Here is a 13,883-nt window from a genome sequence, read left to right on the forward strand (position 1 = left end):
ACTGAGTATCCTACAGAATGGTATAACCTGCAAAACTTTAGCAGAACCTGTTAACACAAAATCCACCACTAAGAGATGTTCTACCACTGCTGTACAAGAAATGAGGTGCAGAAGCATAGCGAATCCACACTGGTGACAGCAAACCCAAAATAGTAAGCATTTTAATCTGTAGGAAAGAGCACCCCAGCTTCTAGAATTTATCACGATAAACAAACGTGTTATGAAACAAAGACAGAAGGGAAAAGTTTTTATGCATTAAATTCATCATAAGGCTGATTACCTGCCTGCAGATATTAAATTCCTTACTTCTACAGCATAAGATTACTGTCAGGATAAATGACTAACCAGCTACTAGTATTTGTTAGTACCTTTTCATACCGTGCAGCATTCAAACTCCAATAATTAAAGCTAATCTTATAAAATACTTTTTATTTCTTTAAAATAAATAAATAAATAAATAAAAGCTTTCCAGAAGTCTCATCTCTTTCCTGTTCAGCTCACGGATATTATGAGACAAAGAAAGTCAACTGATGGACCAGCTCTATCTTCCCTAAATAAATTTACACTGCACCAGACAGAAAACAATACTCAAACCCACCAGGCACAGTACATCTCTCCTTGCTGAAGCTGGCGAGATAAAAACGCTGCACATAAAATTAGAGCACTTTTCTCATCTCCATCAGATTCCAGGTTACAGATCATTTCTAGAGCATCTTTGCAATCTACTTCTGCAATCTGTGAGGAAAGAAAACAAGACCAATACTAAGCATGTGGCTTCATTTTCAGATAAGCATTAATCTAAACCTTTGCAAAAAGACTTTGTAACCTTGTGAACAGTTAACTATTACACCGTGATGCAACTCAAAGAAAATCAGTGTTTCCAGCCAGTCAAAATTGATTATGCTAACAAAAAATCTTTTTCTGAAGCTTGTTTCTTAAAGACATCAAACTTGAACCTAATGTCCCAGTCACAAACTTCTTGGAGTATATCATTAATTATCCATCATTAAATATCCATATTATCCATGCACACTGATGGTAATTAAAACTACTTATGGTAGTATTAAGATAAATTGCAGCCTAAAACAAAAAGACTATTACCTGAAACTAGTCCCTGATGTTACTACTTTTAATTTAATACAATAGCTGGTCAATTAATGAGTTAAATGAATGTTTAACATGAACATTCCTGTATTTTTTTCAAAAATTAATAAGGAAGCTGCACAGATGAAGCAGATCAACTGAATGCCTGCAAGAATATTACAGTTTATACAATGTAATTTAATATAAAAATTTGAGCCACAATGCAAGCACTTCGCTTCATAGTAAAACAAAGCAAAAAAGTCACCCAGTAGTACTAAACAATAGTATCAGTAATGAATCAGCACAGTTGTTGAAACTACTACTGTCTATTTTGATTCTCAGCAGACTGGTTTGATTACATCAATTAGCACATCTGGCAGGACACTCTTCAGAGCTGGCAGCTGAAGAACAACTTGGCTATTCCAACTGCACTGCTGAAAATCTCTCGAGTAATCACGAGAAATCCCAAAGCTAGAAAAAAAAAACCTCAATCCAAATAACTAGTTTGGTATTTTGAATACAGTGGTAGCACAGTTTGGTTTGGCATCATATCCAGATATTGCCCCAGCAATTTAGCTACAATTTTGAAAAATATAACTCATTTTTTCCTCTAAATTGTGGGCTTGTAAATATACTAATAACCCTTCACTGCCAGTCATTTGAGGTTTAAGAATCTCAAGGTCATCTTCTGTTTCTCTCAAGACCTCAGAGAGGATAGATAAACATAACTGTCATACCAACTCAGACAAAGCCTGCTTTGCTCAGCACTTCTCTCAGAGGGGGCCCATCAGTGAAAAGCTTACGGAAGAATATGTGATGCTGATCTTAAAATAAAAGCATGTTTTTTGTTTCTGAATCGTTTTTCCAGTCTATCAGAGTTTATATGGGCTTCTAGCAACAGTCTGTACAGATTGTGCCACAAGCCTGTATGTCTTGGCATTTCACATCCTGCAGATTTAAATTCTTCACATTTTTGAAGCAAACTACTAGACTAATTCAAGCTGAAAATGAGCACAAATGCTAAAAAATTACTGCCAGTTTTAAATGGATATAATACCATACCATTTCTCATACTTGCATTAAATTTCCATTTTCTCATACCATTCTCAAACCATGAAAGGACTATCCCTTTCAGTTCAGAAGTCCAGCCTGACACATCTGCCTTCTGGTCTGTAATACATGAACTTTCCAAAACGATTAGCACTACTGCAAACCATTGCAGCTGAAGCTGCAAAGACAGGCAGTCGAAGCTAAGGAAACCAAGGTTTGGAAATACATGTACTAAGTTATCTGAGATAGCTCTTGCGTGTGCTATGGCATCCTAAGAAATAAGGCTATCCCTTCCTTTTGTCCATTGGAGTCACGATTTACTCACTGACTGAGCCCATTCTGCTTTGGAGCGAGACAGCACTGAGTATTGAAGGAAGCATTTTTACAGGGCCACAAATTCCAAGTTTAGTAAACAAACATAAGATCACACAATCCTGCCATAGCTTCCCTTATTGAGCTCTTGCTGGGATTCCTGAGACTGTTCTGAAAAGGCCTACAGTAGCCAGAGGTGGGATTGTAAGATGGATCCTACCTCCCTTAGACCAACATGTCCAGGGAGATGCTGTCATCTTAGAATTTAGTCTACATCTCAAGCAGGAAGCTCTTCCAACTCCAACTGCATAATTTTCATCTCTTTTAAGACCTATTTCAACATGTTTATTACTTATTATTAGCATAAGAGACAAAAAGACAGAGACAAAAAAATCAACAAAGAGATGCAGTCAAAATGTCCTGATGGTTGGAGTTAGCTTTCCCTTAACAAGGAAAAAAAAAGGAAAAAGGAAAAGCGAGAAGAACATTTCAAACCAGATCAAATATCTGATTTCATCTTCAATTTCCCCACCTTCTTTAAGTAAATTGTTATTTCCTGACATGGACACTTAGGTCAAAAACACTGCATTTGTTGCCTGAACCGAAAGTAGCATCTAAGGGCTCCATCCTATGTGCTAAGTACTTTGCAGAAAGTTACGGTTAGATTTCTGAGAGTGGCAAAATCATTATCTCCACTTCACTAACAGGAACTAAGGCAGAAATTTAAATATTTTAAGTAAAATTAAAGGTAGCATTGTGGTAGAGCCAGAAAATATCTACTAGGGACCCAGTATTCCACTTCCACAAATGTTTTAATTAAGAATCATTACTAACAGTTTAAAAGTGCCTTAAATGAAAAGAAAAATAAAATAAAGTACATTAATCATATTTTAAATCTAAGTATCTTCTCCATGAAAGCAGCTATATATAACTATAGTTACATATCTATAATTAGTGATTTCATCTTCAATAAAGAAATAAGTCTTTATTTTTTACTTACTTCCTCCATTAGCTTTTCATTTGGTGATCCTGAACAAAGACAGACCAAGTAGGTTTGCTTGAAATTGCCTTGTGCACTGATTTCTGGATGGTCAGAGCAGAGTTTTGCCAGGGCAGTAGCTTGTGTTAATTGCTTTGTTTTCATGAGGTGTTTAATACGCATATCCAGCAGGACAGGGCCTTCAAACACTAAAAATTCATTCACTTCAAAGAAAAACAAGCCAAAAAGTTACATACACGTTTCATAGCGAATCACAGAATTAACAGTTAGCATTTAATCATTCATAGTTAGCCTACAAAGTCTATACAAATTAAACAGGGTACAAAAGGTATGAAGCATAGACAAAAAGCACCTTTGAAAGCTGTACTTATTTACTACAAGGATTCTGTGCTACAGTAAACCCTTTATTCTACTTGCAAGTTTTAATTCATCCTTATTTCTTGGCAAAATAGCCGCGTGCAAAACAGGTTTAAAAAGGCATATAAATGTTAAAATGTTTAGGCACCACTTAATTATAATTCTACAGAAAGAGGACAAGAAGCCACTACTACGCTCACATCCTTCCTTATGCTTTTGTGCTGTATCACTGCTAAAAGCTGCATTTTAAAGACTTTGCTACTGAAGGATAAAGGTGACGAAGTATCTGAAGTTCTTTGAAATACTGTTAAATATTTCATATTATGCATTCATACAATAAAGTTAAACTCCCTTTTAAAGTTTTTCAGCCAAATAAGAGGTTTGTCTTGTAAACACTTGACTGTGTACAGTTTAAAATTCAAAGCCATGGGAATGGCTAGATTGTATTCAATTATATTCTGTAGACACACTGCTGTTAGAGTCAAAAGTCTGCCATGCCTATTCCAGCACTATGTGTTTCAGTAGAAGGCTGAATAATTCTATGGAAGAGGAGAACAAAGGTTGTTTCCATTCCAACAAATATACCTCAGGTCTCATCCAGATCTTTAATAATTTTCTGATGAAAATTATTTCACCTTTGAAGTATGAAGCATAATATTACACCTAAAACATTTATTAAAACCAGATAGGCACAGACAATCAGTTTTGTTTAATCCTTTTGGCATCAACCACTCCCAGTGACAACTGCTTCTACAAGCTATAGTTATATACTGCATGAAAAGAATCTTTTTAATGCATTCACACACAATGTAAGTTTAGACTGTTTTCCCTACAAACCTTCTTTGCAACATTCTTTTACGGAAAAATCAGATTTATGGCATTAGGATAAGCTGCTGCTCTTCACTTAAATGTGATTATTTCCAGCCTTTGAGTATTTCCATCACCCATTCCTGAAACCATCTGGGCATTTGCAATGCTCTCTTCTTGAAAAATACTGATAGAAACATGTGTTACATTTCTCTGAACACACTTGCACTGAATTTCACTTCCAGCATGTTACCCATACATCCAGTTTATTATATTCTCTTCATTTCCAATGTCCTGTTAGATCCTGATGAAATAATCAAGCAATTTCAGCATCTATAAAACGGATTACCTCAGTCTGTTATTTGGGATATTAGTATATAGAACATGAGGTTTGTTGAAAGAAAACAATAAAACTTTTATTCTTTCCTTCCTCCCTTCCTAGTTAGATTTCGATTCATGACTGTCTTCCATTTTATCTCATGATTTTTCCTTTTTCTAGCTACTTATATAGGGTATTACTAAAAGATTGCCTTGCAGTTGAAATTAGGTCAGCCATTCTCTTTAATCAGAAGCATGTAAATTTAGGGCAGAAAATGCTGCCTTTAGCAGATGCAATGCCAGCTAGACCTCATCGTTATCTTTCACACATTTTAAGGTTTCTGGTTGAATCATTTCAACCAGCTTGTTAGTTGTTCAGAAATCTTCAACGCTATTACAAACGATCATCCATGGCTCACTGATGTGTAAGAGTATTCAATCAAGTGAGACTCTCTTCTTTTCTCCACGTCGAAGAAGATATAAACAGTTTTTATTCATGCTATAACAAAGGACGACTACAGCACACCAACAGAAAATTGGTAGATGGTAGTCATTTTTGCATTTATGATAAGATGATGAGACACTTTCCTTTCAAATAGCATAAGCAATGTTTTTCTGGTGTAATTTCCAGTCCTTTATTAAAAAAAATCATACTCTTGTCAACCCACAAATGACCCTGTGATTAATTACATTCAACAGCTTTAGTTTTGCTCTTCCTCCTACCAGGTAGGTACCAGTAATCCCTTCACCCACAGTGTTTACTCTGTCAGCTACTCTGCTTTAAATAACATTGGAACATTTAACCTTATTTCTGTAACAAGATACAGGAAGACTTTAGAGACTTCAAGCTATACTGGTAATCCAGGATGTTTCACTCTGATTTAATTACGATATTTAATATTTTAGAGACTTTGTTTTAGCTACCAGGCCTCAGTATAATCCTTTCCTTTAGTGTTCTACTGCTGCAGTTAGCTTACCTTACATAATCATCAGAACATTTTCTGTTATCAGCTCAACAAGAAGCAGGAAGACCTCAGGGTCAAAGCTAAATATTACCTCCTAAGTCTTTATTCTAATCCAAGTGATTTTAATCATTACAGTTAATATTTGAAAGCTCACTCAAAATACAAGTTTTAATTATATTTATTTAATAGATAAACTATGCAGTGTATTTTAAGACAAAAGATAGTGCCAAGGTTGAGGGAGTAAGCCCATGGTGGTACACAGTCTTAAAAACAGGACTTTGCTTGTTGATTATTTTTATTAATGTTTCATAAATGTATTTTACACTGTGACGTCTTACTTAAGAGATATTGCAGACAAACTGTTAGTTCATACAAATGCTTTCTATATTTCTTTTCAGGTCAAATCAGTTTACGAGTACAAAATCTACATAATTTGTAGTAAATACTTCAGTTTAACAATAGCACAATTCTTTCAAGAACTAGTAAATACTGATTTTGTGCACTATTCACTGACATTTACAAACTTACGTTTGAGAAAGACACATGCAAAATAGACTTAAAAATATAAAATTAAAATGAGAAGAAAAAAGATGAGCAGATGACATCTGACAGATGGTATTTTGATCTGGTAACTGACAAACGCAGATATACTGGACTCTAACCTTCTGGATGCTTTCCCTCATATTCCCTCACATCCCACACCTGGAGCATCACTACCAAGTGATTCTATGTAAAGTCCACAAGAACTACTACTGACCTGTAATACAGGTAATGCTTACAGCATACATGAATTAAAAAAGAGAAAGGATAATCTTTGGATTAGTATCACACAAGAGCATGAATAAGCTGTGAACACAGTCTTGTATTAACAAGTTCTCCCTGGTGGACAGTCCACATGTATATCACATTTTGGATGACTAGAAGACTTGTAGAACATAAAGCAATGATTTTTTGCCTTACTCAAAGCACTCATAATCCTACTACTCTAGTCTTTGCCAATTCTTGGGTAGATATAAATTAATCTACCAGAGACCTTTATTTCTTCACAACCTCACTCTGGCCGGGGAGGATGAACGAAGACAAGAGGTGAATGTACATGTGGACTATCCATCTCAAAGAACTTCAGTTACTTGTAAGTAACCTCCTTAGTCATCTTCAAGTGTTAGTCCACATGTGCGTTCACACTGTGGGTGACTCTGAACTGTACTGGATACTTTCATATTTACCTGGAGCTGGGTCTCAGAATCCTTCATGCAAACAACATCTCAGCACAAGTCTGCTGAATGCAGCACCAATCCTGGATGCTTGTACGATGGCATAATGTCTGGTGAAAGGGTAAAAGAAGTTCCAGGTGGCTGCTTTGCATATACCCAGGATGAAAACACTTTTAAAAAAAATACTTTTTAATTTTTAAGTGATGTTGCTGGTATCTGATGGTGGGTGCTCTGATTATTCAAAATAGTTCCATGCTGGCTGCTTAAATTCTAGCCTTCCCTGATCCAATATCTTTCCCTTGATAATCTGTCACTAGTGATGGTTGTATCCTTGAACATTTCTTCAGTGGGACATTCTTCAGAAATGTGCCTGCTACACTTAAACCTATGAAAAATTCAAGAACTTAATTCCTGACATCAAGGTTTAAATCTCTAGGGATAATCAGAATCAGATAAAGGAAAAACCAAACAGAACCCTCCCTTCTTACATGGTTATTTCAGAACATTTTTCCTCTGGATAGTTCCTCCATCCATCCTCAGTATCTGCTGAGGTGATACCAATGACAGCAGAGGCTTAGTTTTGGAGGATTTCACGATAACTACAAGGAAATGACAATATCTAGGATGGAAAAAGAGTGGCTCATGCTGAAGAGCGCAAGCCACGCTGACAGAAAGAGATGGTGGATGTGCAATGGTGTTTTTACCATTCTACAGATTCTTACACAACTCAAAATACTTAGCCATACTTCAGTTTTCAGTCTTCGGAATCCTAGGCAATATGGCTCATCAGATTAGGTATCCAACTTCAAGAAAGGTAAATTCCGGTTGTTGCAAATTCAGATCAGTCATGACTTGAATCACGACTAAAATTAGGAATGACCTAAAATGAAACATCTGATAGTTCAGGAGGCTAGTAAGACAAAAGACCCACTCCTAAGTGAAGACCATCTTACTAAGGTTTCCTTCCCTTACAAATCGATGAGGCAGGGAAGCATGGAAAATTCCTCTCTCCAGATACAAGCACTGGTTGCTCATTAGTGTTCTGATGCAATCTCAAGAATAACGACAACCCTGCAGTTGAAACCTGAAACAATGGCAGATCCAGTCAACACAAAAATGCAATACAACACCTGATAGTCATATGAAAACGGTTCTGAGTACTAAGGCAAATGAATCACTTTCAGACTTGTCAGTGATCACAGTTAGTGCTGTCATATTGAACTTAATGATGTGGATAAGATTTCACTTTCGTATGTCTAAAATGTATTTCTGAATTTCTTTCTGCTTCAGTACTGGGACTAGTTAGTCCCACTATTGAGGTCAGGGGAAAACGGTTGAGCAGTGGTCCATAGCGAAGAATGTTACCAATATATTCATAAGGGATCTCTGCAATGCTGTATGGGAATGTTGGTACTTTGCTATCTTAGTGACCCAGTGGGATCATGTAACTTTGGTTAATCTCTCAAGTCGCAACTGTCCATGATGCTACATAAGCCAAACTCAAAATTTTATAAATACTACTTAAAGGAGTACAGGAGTACACAGGAGACAGGTTCAGGAACAAAAAAAAATGGACAAGAAAACATACATGAACAAACAAGTAGTTGATAGCACCTGAGCACACTTTTAAGAGATAATACTGGTGAGGAACCAGGATTTGAACCAAGAAGTTGCAGGCCTAGACACAACTGTTGTGGGTGCTATTGTATAAAGACACAGATAAGGATCAGAAGCAAAAAAGAAAAAAAGTTTGTGGATCTGAAATACTGAGGGGGGAAATCTGTTTTTCTTGGAACTGTGTGGACATCCTTCAGTACAGGACATACAGTACCAAGCAGATTCAGGAGACTCAAAAGGAGATTCTTTCAGGAAAAAGAATAGAATACTCTCAGTCTCAGGGGGGCAGTCACAAGTAGCGCTATCAGCTCCAGACGTCCACTCATGGGGACCCACAGATGATCTTCAAAGTCCCTAGTGACAATTCAGTTTCAGAAAATAAATTATCTTCAGAGTCACAAGTCAAGAATAACAAAAAGGTATCAAAGTATATAAAAATGTATATATAAATACACAAAAGACGAAAAGACAATGCCTATGTTCCACTGCAGAGGTAGAAGTTTTATTTTCTTCAGAAACAACCTAAATGGGTTATCATCATTATAGAAATTGTCAAAGAGGTTTATTTGGTGACATTTATCACACAATCTGCTAACTTAAGTCAGACTTCCCAACATTTATGTTCACAGATGGGTAAATAAACCAGTCAATACCAATGTTTGTCACTCAAGCAGGTGACAAGTCAAGCAACTTGGAGAGTATTTCCAATTTGAAAACATTTTATATACGTGCACACATGCAAATATGTATCTATAACATCTATAATTATTGCAATACAGTTCATGACAGATTTTACTATTTTGTAACACTACAGGTTCATAGCACTGTATTAACATCTTGTAGAGAAGTAGGAATATCTATCAGCATCAAATAAATCAGTGACAGGTACACTATTCTTGTCAGCACTCCAACAACTGAGCACCCACTGTCGTTTTCTTTTTTTTTTTTGACCTCCTTAGTGTGTGGATCCTTCCAGACGTACAGTCATCAGAAAATTGAGCTGTGCAGTCAGGAGAAGTCACTACTTAATGACAGGGCACTCAGAGAACAATTTCCCTATCATTTTATGAAATTGGCACTTCTGGCTCGTATTTAAGTGGAATCTATTCAACAATCCATTCCTAAAAGTGGAAGAGCAAGAGTCCAGTAAACCAGAGTTTATATTTGCTTGACTATAAATCAGAACAAATCAGATGTGTTATCCAGTCAGTTATAATTGTCTTTCACCCTATGACATTTGATCAATTTGAAAACAAAGAATTTAAAAAGTATCTAATTCTCTGATGAAACAGACACCTAGTTATGTTTGCTGCAGCAGATGCAAAGAGGAAAAATGACCTTCAGGAATCAATGGCAGAGATATTCGAGATGATAACTGACCGAATTCTAGCAGCTGTTCTTTTGGTATTCTCGTTCATTTGGTTCAGAATCTGAATGGGATGAAATTTTACTGGTTCCGTCATAATTGAGGCTTACAAGACTGAAAATAAGATAAAATTAAGATGATGCAATAAATGAAAAAAAAAACAAAACCAACAACAGGAAAAGAGGATGGTGCTTAGGTAAAAACATTTCCAGTCTCAACTGTTACAGTTGCTTGAGTGCATGCAAAGAAGAGCAACAAAGGTGGTGAAGGGAATGGAAAAACGAGAGTTATGAGGAGTGGCTGGGGGAACTGGACCTGTTTCAGCTGTAGGAGGCTGAGGGGAGACCTCATTGCTTTCTATAGCTACCTGAGGCTGCAGCAAGGAGGGCGTCTCTTTACTCAAGCAACAAGTGATAGGATGTGAGGAAACAGTCTTAAGTTGCACCAGAGAAGGTTTAGATTGGATATTAAGGATTTTTCCTCATGGAGAGGGTGGTCAAGCATTGGAAGAGGCTGCTCAGTGCAATGGTGGATTTCCCATTCCTGGAGGGATTTAAGAGAAGTGGAACCAGGGGTGAGGGTTCAGTAATGGGACTCAGTACATCAGCTTGGTGGTTGGATTTGATGATCTTGGAATGTCTTTTCCAAGCTATATGCTTCTAAGATCTCCAACAAATATGTATTTGTACCAATTGTTATGTAAAGACTGCACTGAATTTGCCAATTATAGCATTCCATGTAACAAGCTGACTACTTGTAAGAGATCTCCTGTAATAGCAAAGAACAAAATCCTGAAAGCAAAGTTCGCAAATACTCTGGAGATTATTATACTGAAATTAATGTTGAATGCTTTGTACATTGTCTTCATTATCTGAATGGGAAAGCAAACATTGCTTTTGAATACAGGGAAGCCACACAAACTCATAAGCACCAAGCACACACTCTTTTTTATAATTTTTACTTTTTAAAATTTAAATCTGTTTTTCACCGAACAGAGCTCTAAGTCAAGAAACTCGTCATTACCTTTAGAATTTTCCTCCTCGCAAATGTTGTGTACACTGGTGAGACTTTGCAGAAGGGGTAACGCTTACTTTTGATGACATTTTATCGTAACATGTAATCTTGTACAATTTAGGCAGGCAGAATTTTCTACCATCAAGAGAAGTAATAACTCTAACAGGAGTCACTCAAAAGGGCAGTCAGTCCTTGGAAGAAGCATTCTTAAATAAAAAAGCATTCAGAACTAAAAAAACCCTGCAGTGGCAGTAGAAGACTTATTAGGAAAACACTGATAAGATGAATACTCATCACAAGATTCACAAGTGAGTTCAGAAGGCACTCAAATACAAGGTAATCAAATACTAATTCCACCTCTCTTAGAAGCATCTTACTGCTGCTAAAAGACGGTTGATACAAAGCTACTACTATTAGAGTATTCTGGAATATTATAAAATCACATACCAATCTAACATCTGTATTATGTAATTAATAAATTATTAGAAGGGACAAAATGCAAATCTTGTGTAAGAGTAAGGATGATTCTGTAAAAATCATCATATTATATATTCCTTGCACTTATCAGAGGGAGTTATGAGAATCTGGGTAGGAGAGATTCAGTCAATTTTCTGAAGGTATTAAAGGAAGTATCTAAAAGCCTGTTAAGACACTAAGCAATCTCGGTATTAGAAACCAGATACTTACATGGATAAGTTAGCAGGTGAAAGTAGAGAAAGAAGAAAGACTCTCTGTGAATTCACTGAGGGCCTTTTATAAACTAGCACTTTTATAAACATTTGGAAAATGGAGTAGCACACAAAGTGACAAAATCTGCTGATAAAGGTTTATTAAAATAAGTCAACTGTAGAAGACTGAAGAGGACTGCACTTTAGTAAGTGATACAACAGCCAAAATGCAAATGCTCATAAAAAACCCCAAGTGATTTTTGTGGGAAAAAAAAACCCACAAGCATAACTTTATATGCAGGAAAATAGATTGTGTCTTAGAAAAATATCATGAAGCTGTGAAACACATACTACTACTCAGTGAACAAAGTGGCACTAAAACAGGGCTTTAAGAAAACACCGCTTCAGTGTTCAGTCGAAAAGTAAGCCTAATATTAGGAAATCATAAGATAGGGACACAGAACGAAGTGGGAATTCAGTACATGTATATCTGGACTACTGAATAAACCTCAGCCCTTTGTATCAGAAAAGGCCAGTGAAGTTGGAATACAGTATGGAAGACTAAAAACACCACAACAGAGAGACAAGCGGAGATACAATAGCAGTCTAACAAACCACATCTTACTGAAAAGATGCATTCATTAGAAGATGCAAGTAATAGTCTACTTTTTCATAAGTAGAGAATATCACACAGCGTGAGCAATATGCTAAACATAAGAGAAGCTACTTCACTCGAGAACTGCAGTTCTGCCACAGACGCTTAGATGATGCTTCATACAGATCCTAAAAGCAATTAGGCAGCCTCAAAGAATTAAAAAAAAAATCAGTTAAGACTTCTTAACACAGAGATAGCAATTCTGAATTGCAAATCACTGGCACCTGCAACAAGAAATCAGGAAAATATCACTGTACATCTATGTTGTTTGCGCACTGTTCCCTACGCAACTGCTGTTAGTCAATCTCAAAATTCTAATTTAAGTTAATATTCAGTAATGTCCCACTTTGCATTTCATAGGTGAATAAATGCCGTGCTCATTTTAAATATAATTTCACTTTTTATGTCAATTGGTTTTTGTATAGCAAAACTGAACTTACCTAATTTTAAAATATGTAATCTCCCCTTACACAGATTATAGAGACCTCCAGCTATGATTATATTTTATGCAAATTACTAACACTGTATTATTGATAAATTTTATGAACATACTGTTTTATTAATTCAAATAATGCTACAAAAATATATTTTATTTATATAGCTTATAAATGAATCACAACCTATATTGAACAAAAGGCTTATTTATAAGAGTAATATTCCAATGCATTAAAATTCATTTTTTCTCCAATGACTGTTTTAAATTTTACCTTTTTCGGGATCCAACTGCTCCTGGGAAAGAATACTACATAAGACTGGGTTCTTCCACACTCCCTTCTCTTGAGTAAGTGTAGTTAAAATATGCAGTTCCCCGCTGCCATTTTCCATCAAGTTTTTATGAGCCACCTGAAGGATGTATTTTACAAAACAATGCGTTGTTAAAAAGAAACATGTCTTTTATGTTCTTTTATATCTTACATAAAGACAAACAAAAAATCTCCACAAGCCACCAGACAAAGAGTTAAATGCGTATCAAAATAACCTTAGTATGCAGCCTGTAACAGCATTACTTTTAGTCCACTTCCTAAGATTTAGCCAGAGAAACCTCAATCTCAGGAGGGGGACTGAACATCCCCAGTTTGCAGCGCGATTTATCAGCAAAGCTACTTCTGAAAACAGAATTTTGAAACGTGCCTCCCTTTTGAAAACTGAGGATGAAAAAAGTCTCTTGCACATATACTGGTGTGACGTCAACTGTAAAACCTGATGGTTCTACTCAAATATGACGAAGGTAGACTGGATTCCTAAAATTAACTGAAATACTTTCTTCCACACCTCAATAGCAGGATTTGTTCTGGAAGCAGAGTTCTATTTGGGAGCAAACTAAATTGACTGAAAACTCTGAGGATTACATAGCAACGCACAATTAACGCTAGTCCTGAAAGAGGAAATTGCTCATTTCAATCTCTTCACATTTCTTTTACTTTCCCACCTGCTCTGAAGACTATGGAGCCTCCTGG

General features: G+C 36.2%; 1 protein-coding gene across 1 annotated transcript in view; it reads right to left on the bottom strand.

Annotated features, from left to right (window-relative positions):
* ZNF292 (zinc finger protein 292) overlaps positions 1-13,883 on the bottom strand; it is a gene marked incomplete at both ends in the record, with an annotated part of 54,405 nt that overhangs the window by 9,413 nt on the left and 31,109 nt on the right. Inside the window, 3 exons of the mRNA XM_079532754.1 lie at positions 599-735; positions 3,446-3,648; positions 13,134-13,269. Coding sequence (XP_079388880.1) covers positions 599-735; positions 3,446-3,648; positions 13,134-13,269 — 476 coding nt within the window. The remainder of the gene's footprint in view (positions 1-598; positions 736-3,445; positions 3,649-13,133; positions 13,270-13,883) is intronic.

Source organism: Tetrao urogallus, assembly GCF_951394365.1.
Source record: "Tetrao urogallus genome assembly, chromosome: 2".
NCBI classification, from domain to species: Eukaryota; Metazoa; Chordata; class Aves; order Galliformes; family Phasianidae; genus Tetrao; species Tetrao urogallus.